The sequence below is a fragment of the Drosophila virilis genome, chromosome 5, assembly GCF_030788295.1.
Source record: "Drosophila virilis strain 15010-1051.87 chromosome 5, Dvir_AGI_RSII-ME, whole genome shotgun sequence".
Lineage (NCBI taxonomy): Eukaryota > Metazoa > Arthropoda > Insecta > Diptera > Drosophilidae > Drosophila > Drosophila virilis.
The window spans coordinates 15,945,209-15,966,868 of record NC_091547.1 but is presented as its reverse complement, the minus strand read 5'-3'; the positions used below and the strand labels follow the sequence as shown (position 1 = coordinate 15,966,868).

Sequence of the window (21,660 nt, the reverse complement as noted above, 5' to 3'; positions counted from 1 at the left end):
AAGTTTTCCTAGTTAAGTATAAGTATTTATTACTAGCTCACCCAAAGTCAAGCTGATTGATAACCGTGTAATGCACATTATTCCTGCGATTTGTCGTGTTTGTTTGTATTGCTCTTGAGCTCTGTGCAAACAATTCATCATTTGGCTTGTTTTGTGCATGCATAAGGCCAAATGGTTACATTATAGAGTATTCCTTAGTCATAAGTAAACAAACATGTTTACAAGTGTAATGGAATATTTCCTTGATATAGCATATTATCAAAAACTAGCTTTCGCAACTTGCTAATGGCTGCGTGATCATATTTGGCTACTGTTATTGTTATTGTTTAACTTTTATTTAAGAATCTGTACGACCTTTTTGACTTTTCTAACACTATTTGAGAACGATGTGACTGACTGACTGATTGGCTGATTGACTAATTGAGTTTATAATAGTTACATTTTATGACAAAGGAATTCGGCTGTAGTCAAAATTTTTTTTCAAAAAATCCACCCTAGATAAGAAAAGAGGAGTTGCTTGGGTCTTTAAAATCCCGACATCAAAAAGGAGTGATTACATATTACCCGCTCAATACCCCAAAACTAAAACAAGGTTCTTGGATTATTTGTCGTCTGAGGTTTTTAAAAATCTATATTTACGAGGAAAACTCTTGTTTAAAACTGTACTAAGTATCATCATAAGTGGAAAAGCGATAGTTAAAATGGTCAGAAAAACATTAAACCAGTGCAAAACGGGCAGACATGCATATTAATATATCTTGATAGACTTCATAGTTTACTTCTACATTAAAATGCTAAGATCCGATGTTTCTATTGCCGCTAAAAACAATTCTGTCCTAAGAGTAAATCGCAATCCAATACGAATTGTATTGATTTTTTGAATTTGATTTTCATGTGCTTGTACATCATTAAGTTTTCATTGCTGTACGATAAAATTGCTTTTGGGAATTCATAGATACGTTATCTTATCTCAACTAATAAGTGATCGGCCATAATACATTTGATCTAAATTTGAGGTTTATGCCATTTATATTTTGCAATTTATTTCGTCTTAATAGCTTGTGAAGTGTTTATTGTTTTGTTGTCAGGAATATAGAGGAACATTATTTAGTGAACTCCAGCCTTAAAACTATCGCAGAAAGCGAATAAAACTTTTTCCAGCATTCGAATCAACTACAATATTGACGCTGTTGCAGCCGCGGACATCTCCAGGCGAGCACAGTAGACAGTTGGCATCCTTGAGACAGCTCTGCTGATCAATTACAGTTGTTGCACAGCCTCGCTCAATGTTGCTGCCAGAAGCGGAGGCTTTCACGAAACAATATGAATTGGAAGCCGTTGGAGCTGTGCAAACTGCCGGCTTCAGCGAGGTCGCGTTCTCAGCGCAGTTGGTGTCCTGTGGATATATATAGGATTTAGGCTAAATATAGATGCAAATGGCCTAAGAATATGCATCGTACCTCGCTTGAATTGCATTGCACGCAGGCATATTTCGCGGAACCAACATTGTTGCAGCGATCCGTGTTGCACTTAAAGCAGGAGGCATCGTTCGGTGAGTCACATCGGTTGCGCAGCTGAGAAGGAATCTCAAGGGAGCAGCCTTTGTAGAGAACCTGAGCTGCTTTCAAATAAAATGTTTAGGAAGCACTTAAGGGAAGTGTGGGGCTGCAATAATAACCTACATTTATCATAGATGGCCACGCAGTAGTCCAGGGAGTCCACGCACTTTTGCTCCTGACTCAGTTCCGTACGCTGGCAGTTGATGCCTTGGCAACTGTGGCAACTTCTGATGCTGTTGGCTTCGCCATATCCTGTCGAAAGGGCGAGCAACAGCAACACACTGAGAATTACTTTGACTTTCATGGTAGGGCTTTAACTGTGGGCCGAAGGCCAACGCGTTCGACTTTTATACCCTAGCTGTCAGTTGAAGTGCACTCGACGTCAGCTCCACATGCCATAACACTTAACAGGTGGACGCGTTGTTCCATAACTGATAAGTATGGAAAAAATACTGAATGTTATTAAAGCAGGAATGAGGTGTGGAATAATTAAAAGATTTTTAATTATTTGGAAGCACACATAAATAACATTTAATAGTATTTCCGTTGCATTTTTGCGATTCGAATTAATGTGCAAATATAACAGCCTAATCTACAATAGCTAGATTATTTATTTCTGTACATTATAATTTCAATATGTAAAGATAAGATAATTGGAAATAAATATGTTGACCTACAAATTAAAGAAAATGATTAGAAATAATTAAAAAATTGTATCAAATTATATTTACACTCTGTTTTAAAGTTTTTTTTTTTTTTTTGGAAAATGAGTGTGTACTTTTTGATTTATATACGAAACTTGCTTCAAAATTAATCCTTGAGCATAAGAAAAGTTCTATGGCAACAACAAAATAACTGATAATTATGAAGCTTATCAGCTGAAAGCCGTACCCTCAAGCCATACCCAAGCATCTTTCAAGCTTCAGTACACATAATTATTTAGTACATGATAACGATTGTGTATACTGAACAGTTTAGAGCGCATATATACCCACATATGTGTCTTTGTTTATAAACTATCTAAATACGAACAAAGTAAAATGTAGTGCTTATAGATAATTCGAATGGATGTACTTCAATTAATTTGATTTTTTTTTCAAAACTGTTTAATTTGAATAATTCCACCATTTTATTTCTCATTCGACCGGGTAATGAATGATCTGATTTCTTAGGCCAAATTTCTAATAATGTTTTCTTTTATTTATTTACTTTTAAAAATCATTTGCTTCAGTAAGCTAGCAATAATATTACAAATTATATAGAGGACAATTGATAGGTGCCCGTGGCGATAAGCGAAAAACCCCAAATATGCAATCAATAATTTACTTTTGCTTTTATTTTGTTTATTTTTGATTGTTGAACAATTTGAAAGTCAGCTAGTGGGACCCTTGAACGGCCACCAGACTGAGCACAGCCAGCAGTAGACCAAGCAGTTGCTGCCCTCTTCCGGCGCCAGACTTCATGTCCAGCGCGTAGTTGTTGCAGGCGGTGGAGCCGTGAGCATCCTCTGGAAGGCACAGGCTGCAGTCGCTGTCCTTTAGGCAACTCTGTTGCTCCTTCACGTTTAGGGAGCAGCCTCTTTGCAGATGTGTGTCAACTGATTTCACATAGCAATAAGCGTTACTTGCAGTGGGCGCTGGGCATCGGGAGGGGCTGATGCTGTCTCCAGCCGAGTTGCAGTCGGCATTCTGCAAGAAATCAAGAGTTGAGATATTTGTGTAACTGAATATGTTTTAGAGCTTACCTCTAACCCGTTGCATTGTATGCACTGAAAGTCAATGCGTCCTTGATTGTTGCATAATTCTCCGCTGCACTTTTGGCACTGTATGTCCCGTGCATCGCACTTGGCTTGTGCCGCCAGGGAAAGTTCCAGTTGGCAGCCCTTTTCGCTTACCATAACTGTAAGGCAGAATTTAAGTACTTTTCCTGCATTACAGCCGATTTTACTCACAGCCCTCAAAAACGGTCACACAAGTGTCCAGCAGATCGTTGCATTTCACGGTCACATCTTGGAGCGTGGTTCGCTGGCAGTTGATACCCTCGCAGCTATAACAGGTACGGGGAGTTGAGGCATTGACAGCTGCCTCTCTTGACTCGGTGGCAAATGCTAGTGGCAGGCACAGCAAAAGGATAACAGCTGTCTGTGGCAACATGATTCTTTACACCTTCGACTTTGGGTCACAAATTAGAACTAAAACTTTTCGTTGAACTAACCAAAACGATTTTCAAGTCAATTGGTTGCACTTAAGCATTTCCATTACAATATTTTCCATTGCAATTCGATAACAGTTTATATGCAACTCGAAAGCCGAACATTTTCAAGGGGCTTTAATACCCTATACACTTAAAACCAGGAAGTGTGGTGTAATTAACGTCAGTTATTGGCTTGCACCTTCAACTTACCTTAATTACGCACTATAATTAAATATTTAAACATTGTTTTAAAAATGCATACCACTCAAATTAATTTTTGAATTAAAGGAAAACGAAAAGTGATATCCTCGCTAGGCGTTCATCAAATTAACTACAGAGTGTCTTCGTAGTCAAGCTGGCAAAACTTAAAGATTTTGATATTGTTCGTGAAACATTTTTGTGGCTTATCTGCCGACGTTTTGTTTGCATGTCTCTTGACGTTCCCAATATCACAAGTAGCTGTATTTGTGTAAAAGCTTATCTCCCAGGTAGAAGTATATACTAACATAGTACATATTTATGCACATGTGTGTCTACTAAATTCGCTGTGATTATTTTGTTATTATGACTCACGCTTTGAGGTGGTTTACCGGCTCTTTATATAAAATCGATAATACCTAGTTACATGATATTTATAAAAATAAATTGTATGGAATTGTTTCGAGAAGGTCCCATTTTAAGGAGTTCATAATCCAAAGAGTCTATGAGTAACTTTTTTTTATCGCCACTACCAATTATTGTTCTATGATCTATATCTAAAGTTGTTTAATATTTTCAGTGAATCATTTACAATTGGCCATATTCGACCAATCGTTTTTATTAGTCCAGCTATCTGCAGGTTATCAGACAGCTTATCATCAATCGCATTGAATTTATACACAATGCGTAGATCTATGACAGTTAAAATTAAAAAAATTGTGCCAACCAAAAAACTATGGTTGTAATTCATAGACAACACGCGGCCTCGGACAATAAGCACTGTGCACATAATTTGGCCGAATTAAACAGACATGTGTCTTCTAACTTGAAGCAGGGATAACAGATACCGAGATATGTAAACGTGACAGAAGTGTACTTGAAGTATAAACAATTAGCTGGAATTTCAAAGCGCCTTTTTCAAGTACTTAACTGGTTATCTATAAGAATTAGTATCATTTGATAGGAAGTGCCATTTCCTCTTATATATATCTAGTGAAGTTTCACAAACATCTGACAGAATATTCTTAAACTCCTTTCAGTTGAGTTGGCGTATCCAAATCTGAATAACATTTCATTGTTTTTTAATTTGATTTATTTTTACTAAAAGGCCATAGACCAATAATGGTTTTTCTTGGAACCCATGCTCAGCATGACTATCAAATCGAAACCGATAACAATATATAACAATATTTAGTAAACATGTGGTGGCATATGAGTATACACAAATCCACATTATTAAAGTTGTTTACCTACTTTGTGCATTCGAACTCAAATGACAGCGAATGGACGCTGACTACAGGGTGTCTACTAGTCGGCCACTCTCGTCCTACAATTTCCATACTCAAGACTTCTTCTTCTTATTTTCATCTTCCCTCCTTACTTGCATTTATGCCGTTAGTTCGTTTCAACTGCTCAACCATATTTTCAACTTTTCGCGAACTTTAATGCGAAGGTCACACTGAAATATTCACTTCGTTTAAATTAAAGCACAAACTGTACTTATTTGCATATACTTACAGCATATTTTTTTAAAACCTAGGCAGACGGACAAAAAGCACGCGGAGATTACGTTACACAATCGTAAAGGAGAAAAGCTGCAGAGAAAAGAGAGAATGGAAAATAACACAAGCATAACAAAGATATATGCAAAACAGATGAATTGGGGATAAAGGCGCGCACAGAAACAAAGAGAAAAAAAAAACATACCAGAAAAAAATGATGGAAAAAAACTCTGAAATCGTTATAAAAATTGTAACTTTATTTTACCGCCGGGGCAACTTTTAGATATGCCATGGAAATAGCGGGCGGTAAATGTTAAAGGCAGTGACATAATGAAAATGAAAGTTCCAAGAGGGTTGTCGCAACATCGCCAAGAACAATAACAACAACGACCGAGTAAATCCACTTAAAATCGTATCAAAACAAAACCGGAAATGGACTTTGTAAACTCTGGAAATGACCTTAAGTTTAAAGCTTCCCTTAAAAGGGCAGCTGTGTACGTTCAATGCTGCAATAACAAAACGCCAAATAATTAATGAAACGAGTAATAATATTATTAAAATGGATTCTACACCGAAAAGTCAGGTAAGCTAGTTTATAAAGTACATTTATTATTTTTATGTTAAATAAGCATTTTGTCTATATTTGAATAATTCGAACATTTAGAGATTGCTCATTTAAAAGTGTAGCATAGATTTTTTATCAATTATTAACCTGATCGAGCGACCATACTATTAGAATTGGTCCAAAAGTAGATAGTTGAGAATGTATTTTGTACTCTCTTTGTCTTAAAGCTTGATTCCACTATGCTCAAAAGAATTTTGAGCATTGTGGAACTTGGAACTTAGAATGTTTTCCCTTCTATATGCGAAACGCTCCCAGTTTTAGGAAAAATCAGCATACCTCATTTTCAACTGGTACAGGGTACAAGTTAAGTCTGCAGCATGTTGATATATGCGCACCTTGCAGATACATTTATCTAGTAAATTGCCAGTTTATTGAATGTGTGGCAAACGATTCGCGAGCATTTATACTATTTATCGCATGCCACAAATTTCGCTGAGTATCTAACGAACACAAACATTACGCTATTTGTTATGCATTGAGTGGGCTTATCTGATGGCCAAAAGTTATGTGACGTGACACTACATATGCGCCTAACGCGAAGTTATATCTGGGAAAATGGATTTGGAGTCTGGATTAGTTTTTCTGCGCATATTATTTACTGCTGATTGCATGTTGGCCCGCTGGGGACACTTATCGAAAACGCTGCCTTCTCATAATTGACTTGAATCATTTTGGCAATATGCATGCGTGTGGACTGACTGATTGATTGATTGATTGATGCATGGAATCTGCGGGGTGTTCCGCTGGCATTTCGCATTGCAAATACGCCTCCTTGTTTCGGGTTATGTATGTGTGGCTCGCTTGGCTTTCATTTCCTTTGCCGCGTTTTGCGGCCTGCGGTCATACACCTAACAGCCTGGCTATTTCTCTATCGCCCACTAACTCTTCACCTGCCACTCTTCCTCTCTCTCTCCATCTCTCGCTCAGTGTCTCTCTCTCTCTTTCCCTCTGTCGAACCATGAGTTCTCGCTTGTAATTGCGTTTATTGTGCGTTTGAGATTTGTAATTCACTTGTGTGTTGTGTTGTGTATGTATGTGTACGAGTATATGTATGTGTGGCATGTCGGCGCCGTGTTGATTGAAAATGGCTTAAGTAATCGACAGTTGATTGGTTGATTTGATTGTTGGTGCTGTATGCGCGATTGTTGCTGTTGTGTCCGTCGAACAGTGCGGATTAGTTTTGCAGCTGTGCCCATGGACATGTATATGGTGGGGTTCCACTTCAGCTTATTGCACTGTAAATCTTGTTATGACACTTCGTTCATGCGGAAGAATTTAGGAGAATTTCTTACATCGAAGCGTAGCTGCTTATTATTGACACCATGACAATGCTTTAAACTGAAGGCCCAAAAAAAAAAAACTGCATCAGACTTAAAGGAGCTCACACCTATAACTCGTATCTATTAAAAAAAAAATTCGGCAGTCTAGTAAACATGCAAAGGTTTCCTTGTTTTCGGTGGCCATCAAAATTGAACAAAAAATGTATATTGGAATATTGTCTTTTGCTTTTGTATATTCAGACTATTGGATGACATATTTAAGACCCGAGTATGTTATAATAATCGCACCGAAGTTATTCGGGAACGCCTTTCTCATAGGAAAGCTGGTAATTACTTTAAGTTTCAAACGTTGAAATTAAATCTTAGACATATAATTTAACTATGCTAATTAAGTTCGTTAGAAACGACCCTTATTAGTTGAAATAAGCTAGTTTCCTTAACTTACAGCAGCTCGCTTTAGATATTTAAAAAACATATGAATATATTAAATAAGCGCAGAATCGCAGCGATTTAGTGGGGAATTGAAAGATTAGCCACTTGTGGATGTTTTGCTTTGCTTAGTCGCTCATATCAAACATTACTTGAGCATTTCTTCAACATTTCTATGTCAGCTGCGAGTTTCTTTGCGTCTGCCACAGAACCCTGACCCAAATGCATTGGCTGGCTGCACGCTCTGCTCTTTGGACAAGGCGAACAGGGTGGTGGACTCTTTGCCAGAAATAAGCTCCTGGCGCTACCTTGCGGCACTGTGGCTACAAACATTTTTGCGGATGGACGCAGCCACGAGCACCACTTTGTTTCGAGCGGCTTAAGCGGGTGAAGTAGTTGATGCTGGTGGGAAAGCGGGAAAGTGGGAAACGAGTTGAGTTTTGTGTGAGGCAAAACGTAAATAAAAGCCAAGCAGGCAAACGGCCACGAAAGAAACGTAAAATGCCGCAAAATGGCGCAAAAGAAAATCCACTTTTACGGTAAAAGTTCTCAGTGGTATCGTTGTTCTTGTAGTAGTTGTTGTTTTTGTCGTTGCCTGCTACCTTTACCAAAAGGCAGCCATTAGCTGACCTGAAAAGCTTGGCCCGGCTTTCAAGTGGCGCTCTCTCTTAGTGGCTTCATATGCACTTCAATATTTAACATAAACAAATATAAACAAACTACATCAAGTGTATAACAATGAGCTTGTGTGCGTTGTGTGTGTGCGTGCGTGCGTCTGTGTGTGTGTGTGTGTGTGTGTGTGCGTGCGTCAAGTGTGTAAATATGTGAGTGTTTACATTTCTTTACTGGCAAGATGACAGGCCGAATAAGGCAGCTGACAGCTTCTGTTTCACTTTAAATAAGCTCGAATATAAATTATACAATTTTCCAAGCGTGGCTTTTGTTGATGCTAAATAATATATTTCACACAATATAAGCACAAATTGGAATCTAACACAAATGAATTTTGTTTATTTTTAAAATTGTGTGATATTTGTATACTTGCTTGAACCTTTTTCGATGATTGGCTTACACCGCGAACAGAACCAAGACGCCTGTTATAATTGTTGTATAATTATTATATATATTTATAATAAATATTATAATAAAATAAAAATTTGTTTGATCAGCAGATCCACATATCTTACTCCATACACCTGCTACATTTCAGTTTGACCAATGAATCATAGATAATAAATGGACTAACCAACGGCGCGACTCATTTAAAGATCTTTTCCGACTGCATTCCATTTCAAAATATCTTGTTCCACTTTAGAGACACGCATCCACCTCAGTAAGAAGGCTGCTACTGTTAGCAGCAGCAGCAGTAGCAGTAGCAGTAGCATATAACCTGTCACTGTCGGCTACTCAGATCAAGTTTTAGTGGCCAAGGCCTTGGGTGGCCAATTTCGAGGAGTGCACAATCAAAACTGCCATGATTAATGTCAACACAATTGACATAAAGTAGGAACGCGGCTGCAGCCAAATGTGGGGCCATGAAAAGCCAGAAAGCAACCGGAAAAACTCGACGCAAGTGAAGATGCAATTATTGATGGATTATTTACTGTCAGCACTGTCCGTTATGACAATGAGATATGGCTTCGGGGCGGTCAATTTCTCAGACTGTGACTGAGTCTGGGTATGGGACTGGGTCTGGAAAATGTCTGCAGCCTATGACAGCCACTAGACAAGGAGATCAAGCTCTCGCCTACTCTCGCGTCCATTCCCCAGGCGCGGAGTCATTGCATTTTCTTAGGCATTCTGCTGACTTTGCAATTTACGACCGCAATTATATTGTGTGCTCGTGAATGCCTCGCCGTGTGGCAGCCGTCATTAGTATTCAATATTCAATAACTTGCATTGATGCATTAATTGCGCGTAATCACCCGCCATATAAATAACCAACAATGGTGGAACACACACCGCCCCAAGTCCAGGAAGTGTAGAGTCGTCGCCCCGTCTCATTTGCATAGGCAACGCATATTTGTGTAATTATGCGTGGAATTATTATGGTCTAAGGACCACGGAGGGGCCTACGCGGTGTGGCATCAGCTCATGCTTTCGGGAGCCATCGTCGTTCATCGCATAGCTTCTTGTCGTGCCGTGAGACTTTTGCCGCCAGTCGCCGGCATTTGCCGTTAATTATATTGACAGCGTTTACATGGAGAGTCCGTCAGTGTGGGGGTCGGGCCTCGGGTCCGGGACCACCAACAATGTCGTTAGTCGTTGTCAATCGATAAACGTTTTATCGCCCCATATGATAATGCCCAAACTCAACATTGTGATTATGCCCGTCTAATTGATAATTTGTGTTTGTGGCGACTATTTGATTTGGCCGCCAGCAAACAATTAAATATGCACAACGTCAAAACAGAATTTGTCCCCTTAAAACGGAACCTTACTTTCCTATTTTTATATGGTAAATATATAAAAAAACAACTTTGTTTGCTTTATAACGGTTGTGTTAATTATGTGGGTGGGATTATAATGGTGCATAAATAAAAAATAATAATAAATATGTCAAATTTATAATTAATTTTAAAGAAGACGGCATGAAAATGTATTTAAATATACATTTACAGACTATGACAGAGTAAGCTTTTTATAAAAAGTAAAACGAATATGCCTACATATGAATAAACTTTATTTATATTGTTGCGGGTACGCTCATATTTTTGGAATTAGATAAAAGTTGAAAAGAAATTACTTGTGCGTCGGCCGGGAATCGAACCCGGATCAACTGCTTGGAAGGCAACTATGCTGACCATTACACCACCGACGCCACTTGTGAAATACGACCAAGTTACAGAATATCAAAATCGCATATTTTGAGCCTAACTAGAACAACTTTATTCCCAGTTCATTTTTAAATATTTTGTTTATTGCTCTTATCACTTCCCTTTTCGACAAATCTTAAAATATACGCACAACTTTAACCTGACAAATGCAAAGCACAAATATTTTACAAATTCTTGGAGCTAAAAAATTATTCAATTTCGAGATGTTTACTTAAGACAATAATAGTTTTTCCAGCATTTTCCTTACATTGCATTTAAGCTCCTTTGACCACGTTAAAGATTTTATTTAGAAAAAACACACAGAAATGTGCTGGAAGTTATGCTTAGCCAGGGGCAGAAATAAAATACAATTTATGTTGATTGCTTATTTGCTTTGAGTGTAATTTGTTAAATTTGTTGGCCCACTCTCTGGAAAACTTGTATGGCTCTTGTAGGTGTTGTGTAGGTGTCAAAGGTCAACTGCTGTTAGTAATCCAGCTGCCTATGGTTAGGATTGTATAATGCAAAACGCCAGCCTCCAATAGCTGGATCCTTATTTTATGCTGACAGCCCGACGAGTTGTGCGTTTCCGTGTGCGTATGCCTGTGTGAGTGTGTGTGTGTGTGTATGAGTGGGTGTGTGGCGGTTTGCCAAGCTTTTTAACAAACTTATTAAAAAAGTTTGCAGGCTGGAAAATATCATCATTAAAAGCAACGCTTCTCTGATGGAGCTCGTCATAACCAGACATTTGCTGGAAAGTTTTGTAGTTTTTTAATTAGGAAGTAATATGTGCGCCTATGCAAATGGGCATGGCAGTTTAATATGCAAATAGTTGGAGCAACAGTTCCATTTGCCATTAGCAAGAAAGAGTTTTTCACAACACTTTCAGTAGATGCTTTCTCCGTTATCCAATATATATTTACAATTAATAATTTTAATTAAAATATTTTAAAACCTAGTAATTAATATTTAATGCAAAATTTTCCTTTGTAACTTTGAATACACAGGCATTAATATGTATTTAAATACAGTGCAGGGTATAGCAGTAGACAGCTAATATACAAAAGCACAACTTTTTCAACGTTTAAAAAATTGCTTTAACCATTAAAACAGAGGCCATAAATATATATATTTAATTTTTTTTAGCTATATATAAGGGTATTGGTTAGTTAATCGCATTTTTTGCAGCGTTTTCCGAATTTTTTATCATTTACGCGCCCGCCAAACTTTTTAATTGGCGTTTGTTGTTTTTGGTCAGTATATTAGTAAATTTTCAAAATTGTCCCACTTGCTGACCACGGAGTTATGCTCCACATCTCTGCCATCCTCAAGCTCTGTTTCGTTGTGGTGTCCATTGTGCGTGCGGAAATTAAAAGCATCAAGCCGAGAAAGTCCCCATCCACTCATAATTGGCTTGCGGTGCTTCAGCTTTAGCTAATAGAATTAGAATGCGCTTCATGGCCAATTTTCAGCAAATTTGTTGCTCAGCTGCCGCTGCTGCTGCTGTTGCTGTTGCAGCTGCACAAGCCGCACAGCTTGCAGCATGGAGTCTAAGGCACTAACGACGACTGCTTTTCGTGCCGCTTAATTAATTGACGATGCAAGCGAAAATAAAAAAAAGGAAAATAAAGAAAAATCGCGAGCAATGCGGCAGCCATGTTAAAGCTACGATGGTGATGAGAGCGAGAGAGAGAGAGAGAAAGAGAGAGAGACAGAGGATAAGGATGCCATCGCCAGTGTCGCCAAAGGTTGATTGGGATCAAGGTGGCAAAGAAGTTGTCTCTTGTTTGTTGTTCGTGTGTGCCGACAATGCCGACAGGCATGAATTGTCCACTTTATAGACTTGCGGAGTGGGTGACTGGTTTTGTGTTTTCTGTTACCTGCCTTTTAAGAAGACGTACCCCAGGTACTGTTACGGGACAGCTGGTTGTAGTTGTTTGTGGCGCAATGCGATAAACGTTTACATTCTTCAACAATTGGCCAAAGTTGAACAATGCTGCGCAACAGATTGGGAGGAATAGGCGCGAATCTGTTGCTGAAATGAACTATAGAGAAGATAAAAAGATTGTCTATATAAATTGATGGGCATTGTGTGTGTCTAGAATGAATTTAATATATATATATATACACTTGTTTTTATTTTCGTCGATTCTACATCTCCTTTGGGTAACAAACCTAACATAACGGTTAAGCTATAAAATTATAAAATACAACAAAATGCAGTAGCTGCCGCTTCATCCGGCATCCCCCAAAAATCACGACAATTAAACAGGGCTGTGACACTTTAGGCCTTAATACAAAAACTACAACAAATACAATTGAGCATGACAACGGAAATTAAATTGCATGAAATTGGAAAATTATTGCCTCACACACCACACGCCACACACATGTACATACACATACACACACATATGCAGATTTGCAGGCTGCTGAGGTAGCAGAGCAATTTGGTCAGCCATTTAAGCCAAATTAAGGCCCCGTTGTAAGCGTTTGACCGGTCCTCCTCCTCGTGCGTGTCGCGCTGGTCACATGCAATCAAGGCTGCAATTTTCTTAACCAGTTTCCTTTCTGCCTATTAGCCAGTTGACAGTTCGTGTGCGTAACGCGGCCTGCAAAGCATCTCTCTAGCCGTCCGCAGCAATTTTTCTAATGACGACACGACCAGACGACGTCGAGAAGAACGTCGTGACGTCGAAGCCTCTTCGAAGAGACTGTTTTTCAATATATTCTATATATTCTTGACTGCATCCAAGTTTGGCCACGGCTTTCCATAGACATTGGCATGCATTGGCAATCAGTTGGCAGTTTGTTTGGCTTAAGCGTCTGCGTAATTGATATGCGTATGTGGAATGGGGTAGGGGCGACGGATGGTTCTTTTCCACTGCAGCTGGGCGAGTGTTAAGGAAATTTTCCTTTTAATTAAAGTGCACAACTCTTTGACTATCAGCTGCCAATTTAACAGAGACATTATTACGCCTGATTGTGGCAGCTGTGGAACAAATGCTAAAAATGTTAAATGGAAGTGGAAATGGCATCTGAAAGATGTAAATTTATGTTGAGATTGATGTGCGTGTGGTCCATCCAGAAACTGGAATGAAAGCAACAGAAACAAGACACGAGACGTGTGTGACAGAGAGGGAGATGGAGATAGAGATAGCCGGAGGTAAAAAACGATTAGGAAGGACTATCAACATAATAAAAGGCTAACTAATGAATTTCGGCTTTAATTTATGATTTATTTAACTAAATTAGCTATAAGTTACCCTTTAGGTACTATGTAAAAAGCTTTAACTAAACGATGACTTCTTATGGGTTGGTTTGGTTTCTATAGCAAAGCTGGGGGTTCTACTCTTAACTTTTTTGGTGGAATGAGGGAGGTATGTTATGAATGAGGTATCAATATACACCCTACTTCTGCAGTTTATGCAGCTCCTTTAAAAATAGATGCCTCAACGTTTATATTTATCGATATATTTTAAAAACGGAAGAACATAACGAACAAAATGATTTAATATATGTTGCTAAATATTATTTTACAATTTTACAAGTCTTCAGATAGACGCGCTTAAACAAATCTGTCGAATAGGCGGATCGACTCAGCTAGTCCTATTAAAATACTCCATCTAAGTTGAATATACAACTAAACCAATACCAATATACAATGACAATGTTTTGATTCGATCTTTGGCCCAGATAACTTTTGTGTCTATATATATACGTATGTTAGATTTAATGCCCCTTAATTTTGGTCGTTCTAAATAGTGTAAATTGCGATCCCGTACTCAACATCGAAAAACATATTGCGAATGTGTCGGAAATTACAATTACAAATATGTAGTATATTTCGAGTATGGTCAGGGCCTAAGGGCTGCAAATATGATGGGCACCAATTGTGATAAGGGACCAAAAGAGCAAAAAGAGCATTGGGCTAAAACGACATAGACAAATATTGAGTCGCAATCACTCAGCTGTGAAGATGCCGCAGAGCAAATAGAAACAGGAACAACAACAAAAGTGCCCACAAATATACCGCACACAGTGCGCAGCAAAAGTAAAGCAACAGCGGCATATTAAATATAGCATAAGAGTGAGAGATACAGAAGATATAGAGAGAGAAGAGTTGACCTTATGTGCTATAAATATGCAGGCCAAACACAAACCCCAAAAAGGAACTGGCTACTGCCACCAGCAAACAAATAAACAAACGTGCCGTCGTCCACCAGCTGGGCCATGCGAGCAGTGGGCGTGGCAAGCATTGAAATGCCAAAAACGTAAAACGCAGTGTTTCATTTTTGCTCTTTTGAGGCGTGGAAGCCAAAGCAAATATTAGTTTAAAGTGCCAAAGGGGTCAGGAGAGCGGACCCTGGGACCAGGCACTTAATATCAGCATTTAGTTTTTGGGGTTTTAGGGCCAGAAACTTGAATTAAATTAAATAGTCGAGCCGAGATGAGCATAAATAACTTAACTAAGCCCAAACCCTAAGCACCGGGTGCTGGTCAACCGCAGCAACCTCTCTCGTTGCCGTTCGAGATACAAATGTATCTACAAGTAATGTGCTGTTGCTGTTGGCAGCTTGTAATTTACTTAATGATGCTCAAAGTGATTACAAATGCAGCCAAGCATGCTCTACATATTGCACTTGGTCATGTCCATGTCAAACTCACACACTTGTGCGCCTAACCACAACAACAGCAACAATAATAACAAAAACAACTTGAACCCAACTTGAGTGCCCGAGAGAACCTATGTATATGTGTCTGTGTGTGCGTGACTTGACCCCAAGGACCTGCATAAATCGCCAGCAAATCAATTATGTTGGCTGTCTGGAAGTTCTTATCTTTTTGCATGGATATTTTCAATATGAGCATAATCCAAGGTCAGTGCGTGTCCAGTTGAGCTCCAGCCGCAGAGCTGGCGACTCTCGCGCTGCAGTGCGTGAAAAAATCTTAAATATTTCACGCACGTTTTGTGCATTAATTGATATTTGCAGTAATACGCATAAGTCAAGGCATGACAGAAACGAAATGAATAGCAAATGAGCGCAGCAGGAGCCACGACCAGTCAGAAGGAGTACAGCCTGACAAAAATGTTGGTTTAGTCTTGGATCCGTTTGCGACCACAAGCAGAGAGTTTGCCTAGGCAGCCTTTCATTTCGTCTGATTCGTCGGAGTGACCCTTTTTGTCCATTCTTCTTTTTGGGGCATATTCGTAAACGTTTCAGCAGTTTCTAGGAGCAGGCATATGCAAACACTTTGTTTTTACTAGCCTGCCTGTATTAACATTTTGGGTGGGCCACATGGCCAGCTTGTTGACCAAATCTTAAACAGACGTCCCATCTATAAGACCGGACGAAGGAAATTAGTGCAAACAAAGCGTTTGCCATATGCAAACGGCATACTAATTAGTTAGCCGTCGACTCTCAAATTGTGTCTCTCCCGTGAAGTCATCGACCTTGGCGTTCAACTTCATCTAAAATGCCCAACAATATTATTGGCTTAAATATTTACTCGACAAGCGCATGGCCAGCATAATTTAATTTCGAATGCAAATATTTGATGACATGCAAAAATGTCGTTTAAAATTTCAAAGCCCAATAATTAGATATGTATGAGCTTTACTCATCGCAGACTGCATAGCTGTGGTCAAATGCTTAGTAATTGAAATTTAATTGAATGCTTTTAATATGCGACTATTTTGAATCAGTTAACAGCAGATGTTGCAACCTCTGTTTCTGGCTATGTTAAATTAAGCAATTTGTGCGGCACTAAATTAATTACAAAGCAATTTGAAAGCACAGCTGCCAATAATGAATTCATCTGCAGATGATTAAGGCCACTTAAGGCATGTAAATTACTAAATATATTTCCTTAGAAAAAAAAATAAAATATTTACTTGTGCGTCGGCCGGGAATCGAACCCGGATCAACTGCTTGGAAGGCAACTATGCTGACCATTACACCACCGACGCCCGTTGTTTTCAAAACTAAAATTTCTCAATAACAGCCACTGCCGTTATTCCAATCTAATCAAGCCGTTCTAAACATAATAATGCCAACAGTCTCGCTTTGGAATATGCAGAACCAATTTCTTACGGTTGACTCTTATCAAACTAGGTCAGCTTATAACACAGCTGAGGCTACGAAATCTTTTAAGTCTCTAATCGGACTTTATTTCCAACCTGGCACTTTGGTAATGTTGATTAGTCTTTAATACTTTTTATTCGGAATGCTACATTTACAAAAACAAGTATTGTAAATAAATAAGTAAAGGCTAAATGTCATGAATTTATTTGGCATTTTATATATTGACAAAAACATGCTCCATTTCCTAGGCGTAACATGCAACATGGTTAAATACAAATCATTATAATATATCGAACTTAAAGAATAGGGGAGTGTTTCCAAAATAATGTGTTTAACTCGATTTACTTAAAATATTGTGGTCGCATGGCGTGATTTTAGGCAAGGTCCATCACAAAATAGACACATAGGACAAGCCCAATCATCATTAAAAGAATGTTGAAAAATGAAAACTTAATAATTATATTTTTTTTAAATATTAAAATCTATAATACAATATATATTATAATGTGAAATAATTGTAAATTGTGGTAAAGTGTCTGAACAATGCATTTGCCAAGTAAAGTGAATGATGCCAAAATAAAGCTTTCCATGGTTTCAAATGAGTGTATCTCATTTCAGACACCCTCTCCAACAAGTAGGCCCTTAAGCCACATGCGGTCCACGAACTATTTGTTATACTACCACAGCAGCAGCTGCCGCCCTCCGCAAATGAGCCATTAAAACGAGCAGTAGAAGTTACCGAAGCAATCAAATCGTGTTTAGACTGGCTCCGCAGTCGATCTTCTTTAGGCTCGGTAGGCCTACTCGGGCTGGATGTATCGCTTGTTGCATGTAGGCATTTAATTAATTTGTTCGATCTGCGCACAGCGTGTAGGTAATTTCCCGTATCGAAAGCATTCGCTGGCCTAACAAATTGCGGCAATATATCAAAATAGAAGTACAAACAGACAGAGAAAAAAAAAACATAAGAAACATCTGAATTGGCTGTTTTTTATTTGAACTTGTTCAGTTTTTTACAATGGAGTCGGAGCTACCTTTTGGCCATTTCGCTGTGTCTCATAATTGATTGGCTCGGTAAAGCTTTTAGTCTGTTGTTGTTTTTTTTTTTGTTTTTTCTTCTTCCTCGCTCTTTGGCCTGCGACCTTTTTGGGTCAGTCGAAAAAGTTGACACTGATGCCAAATGATGTCATTGCACAGTTTGCGGTTGGATTTGTATTATATCTTTTCAATTCTTTTTTTTTTTTTGTCTTATTCTATTTTGTTTTTTACTATTGAAATTCGAGGGTATAGAAACTTGTTGCTTAAACAGCTTTGTGTAATTTATCCACGCGCATTTTTCTTCTTTTTATTTTTTACTGTCCGTGAGCATGACTTTCAAGCCCATTGAGTTGTCTACTTTGCTTAATTGAGTCTATTATTTGAACTTAATCGTTTAACAAAGCCGCCTCTGAATTATGCTCTAGGCTCTGTTTTATTGTGCTTAAAATGGAAGCTGGCAGGAGTTGTGTCTCTTGTCATGGCGAGGGAATGGTTTGACATTATGATGAACGGATTACGACTTTTGTCATAATTGCTCGTTCTATCAATTACAAGTAAGAATGATTTAATGATCATTCACTTGATCATTCACTTGAAGCTTTTAAGTGCGGAAGAAAACTGTTTTGCTTGGGAAAGATTATACGAAATTGGAGTGATTGGATTAATGTTCGATGAGTTTGATGTACTTTTCTAGACAGACTGGGGACGGAACTGCATAGCTGATCATGAAAATGATTAGAAAATAGGCGGTTGTTGTTGGCAGAAGCTGTTGTTCGAGTAGATCTTCATAAAATGTGCTTTCACCTTCAGAAAAAAATGAACATACAATAGTGAATCGAGTACGCCCACGCTTGACCCTTTAAAATAGAAGAATTCGCAAATTTTTATTATATATTTTAAAAATAACTATGTGGTTAAACAATTAGAACATTATTATATAATATGTACTCAATCAGCAAATTTATTAAAGAAATGAAAGAAATCAATAATCTTAAATAAAACAGAGCGTACATATATTACCCAGCTGAGAGCTTATCAACGGCTTGCTTTACGTATTAAAGCGAAGTCGATTTAACTGTGCAACAAAGTCCTTGAAATGCGTGCCAGGCCAGCGAAAAAATTACATATGCAAAAAAGAAAACGAAATGAACGGAAACTGCATAATCAAAAATCACAGCAAGCGGTAATCAACGGACCATATATTTTTAAGACCTGCCTCCCTTGCAGCTTCTGGCCTGCCCAGCTATGCCTCAGCCTTGCCCTGCCCTGTCGCAGCTCGGCCCTGGTGTGCCCAGAGCAATGCGTTTGCTTAGCCCACACAGTCAGCAAACAGGCAGCGATCAAAACAAGTCCCAACAGAGTCATGCGAAAGATGTTGGCCAAGTCGGGAGGAAGCTTTGGCAAACATTTGGCCAGAATGCCACATGCGGCGCTTGAAGCAGTTGCTGCTGAAAGCAAGTTGTCTAAGTCTGGGGCAGCAGACATTGAACTTGCGGCAAGGCATATGCATTTTTAATTGCATGCGGCATGCAGCATGCGAAACTTGCCTGGGCAATTAATTACGCATCGATTTGTGACTGGGCGAATTGCGAGCTTGCTGCATGTGTATCATTTGCATTTGACGGCAGGGGGTGGGCCGTCGTATTCGCCCCATGCTCACCGGCCTTCTTAATTGTTGGCTCTGACTTGGCAACTTTCGAAATTGCCTACCGTCAGACAAACCATTAGTTCTGTTTGGCAAGCTCTGCTCATGAAGTCATCAATGTAGCCAGCATGGAGATTGAGTCTCGGGTTTTCTTACTTTTTTGGCCATTGTTCCAGCCAGTACCCAAAGCTCATTCATCAATAATTTCCAGGAAATGAGTGCTCGATGCCAAAACTGCATTTGACTGATTGACATGCGTGTTCTGACCTGGTTTTGGCATGCCCTTCGTTTTTGTTTTGTCTGGTCTGGTCTGGTCTGGTCTGGCCTGGTCTTCTGGTCTGTAGCGTTGTTTACTCCTCGGCGTTTTGCATGCTCATGAATCAGTGCTGTTAACTGGTTAGGAGTCCAGTCACCTGTCTACCTGCCAGGCGTGAGCCAGCATGACGGATCAACTCGCATTTACCTACTATTTGTTCTCTCCCTCTCTCTCTTTATCACTCTCAGTCTGTGTATGAAGGCCCCCGGCTAAATAGCTGGTAAATAATTTTCAATTAAATACGAGAGCATGTGGAGCATATGGAATACACTCTGCATAGGTGGCCCTTAATTATGGGCCACACACTTGTTGTGGTCCCTGAACTAAAGTACCTGGCTATTGTCAGCGCTTTTTTTTGTAATTACTCATTTTTATAAATATTTAGGTATTGGCAATCAAATGTAGTTATTTTCTATTGCTTAAATGCTTATGCAGAATTCTATGGAAATTGGATTTCTTTCGCCCTTTTTAAAATCCCCTAAGCATTAAAGCGCCTGTTCAATTATTTTTGCCTTTTGTATGTTTTTGACTGATTTTTGAATGATCCGATAATGATTCATAAATACATTTATTGTACAAACATTTTAAATGCTTGAAGTTTATGTAGTTGGAAAGGATTTTACAATAAATATTCTACACCTATTCAAGCATGATGTATTACAGAGAAGAGCTTGTGATATATGGATGATGTTCATAATGGAAAAAGAATTACAAATTACACACTGCGTTGAGACCGGGATCTCACTGCTTCAAGAGGAAGAGAGAGTACTTCAGTTGATGATTAATGTAAGTCGCGTACAGGGCAAGCTCAAAGACTGCGAAGATGATGAGAAGGATGGCGATGACTGCGTTTCCTGGAACTGCCAGGCACAATGGGCATTGGGCAATGGCCAATGGGCAATGTCATTGCGTGGCTGACAGTAAATAATCTATCAATAATTGAAGTCGGCTGCTCAACGCTCGGCTCGTGCTTGTTCTCGTGCTCACGGACCACACTTGGCGTTTGTTAAAGGATTTTTTATGACTCCGGCACTGGTCTAGCCAATGCTGACGATGATGATGAGGCTGATGATGATGATGCCCCTGCTGATGATGATAGCCATATATATAGAAGTAGGCAGCACTCGTGCCTCCCCTGCCATCGCTTTTATGCTCGACTGCTTTGCGCTCGATTCGATTATTTATGTCATTTGCTTTGACATTTATCATTCCACGATTCACGTTTTTGCCTTTGTTAAGGCCAGGCCAGGCCAGGCCGGTACGGGCCTGGCCAGGCTGGACGTTCCGTCTGCGCTGTTGTCATCGTTCTCCATATCACAGCAGCCCATCCCATTCTAAAGCATCCCATCCTATTTGGCTGTTGGCTATTTATGGCCGCGCTACTTAACATAAATTTTATTGCTTTTGCTGTTGCTCATTTAGGGCTGCTTCGGTTTAGTCAGCGCGAAACGTTGACCACCAATCCCCGACCGAGACACCGACCGACCGACTGATGGACAGAAGGTCCGACCGACCAAACTGAACTGTCTATGAATTGATGAGCGTTCATTTATTGCGTGATTAGTTCGCGTGGTTCATTTTTATGGTCTTTTAAATGAGCAGCCAGCACAATTTGTACCGGTCGCATTAGCACTTTTGATATATGCCATATCATTCATGAGAGTGTGCGTACGATCTGCTCTAAGTGTATAGAGCAGTGGACTGAGAGCTGATAAAGGCTGTCATTTTGTTGCTGGCGTTATTATTAAAACAGAAAATATATAAAAATGGCAAAGTGAGTGCTTTCAGGTGCGTGAAGAAACTAATGCGAAGTTTACAAGACAAGAAAAATAATTATATCAATCGTTGGATGAATTAAGCGGGGATAGATTCTGTGCAAGTGTTGTATTATGAGGCTAGCAAATCTGCTAGATTTAATTAAAAAAACACCTCACAGATTCAACTAGTGCACATTTGATATAAACTTTGAATTG

General features: G+C 39.1%; 2 protein-coding genes and 2 non-coding genes across 4 annotated transcripts; all 4 read right to left on the bottom strand.

Annotated features, from left to right (window-relative positions):
* Positions 1–1,010: 1,010 nt before the first annotated feature.
* Positions 1,011–1,878, bottom strand: LOC6627157 (uncharacterized). Its single transcript, XM_002049696.4, has 3 exons — positions 1,683–1,878; positions 1,461–1,618; positions 1,011–1,396 (listed from the first exon to the last, which is right to left on the bottom strand). The coding sequence occupies exons 1-3, from the start codon at positions 1,861–1,863 to the stop codon at positions 1,130–1,132; spliced, it is 606 nt and encodes a 201-aa protein (XP_002049732.1). The 5' UTR covers positions 1,864–1,878; the 3' UTR covers positions 1,011–1,129.
* Positions 1,879–2,880: 1,002 nt separating this feature from the next.
* Positions 2,881–3,744, bottom strand: LOC6627158 (uncharacterized). Its single transcript, XM_002049697.4, has 3 exons — positions 3,511–3,744; positions 3,304–3,458; positions 2,881–3,247 (listed from the first exon to the last, which is right to left on the bottom strand). The coding sequence occupies exons 1-3, from the start codon at positions 3,710–3,712 to the stop codon at positions 2,936–2,938; spliced, it is 669 nt and encodes a 222-aa protein (XP_002049733.1). The 5' UTR covers positions 3,713–3,744; the 3' UTR covers positions 2,881–2,935.
* Positions 3,745–10,535: 6,791 nt separating this feature from the next.
* Positions 10,536–10,607, bottom strand: TRNAG-UCC (transfer RNA glycine (anticodon UCC)). The gene has a single exon. It is a non-coding gene; the product is annotated as a tRNA-Gly (tRNA).
* Positions 10,608–16,501: 5,894 nt separating this feature from the next.
* Positions 16,502–16,573, bottom strand: TRNAG-UCC (transfer RNA glycine (anticodon UCC)). Its single transcript has one exon. It is a non-coding gene; the product is annotated as a tRNA-Gly (tRNA).
* Positions 16,574–21,660: the final 5,087 nt, after the last annotated feature.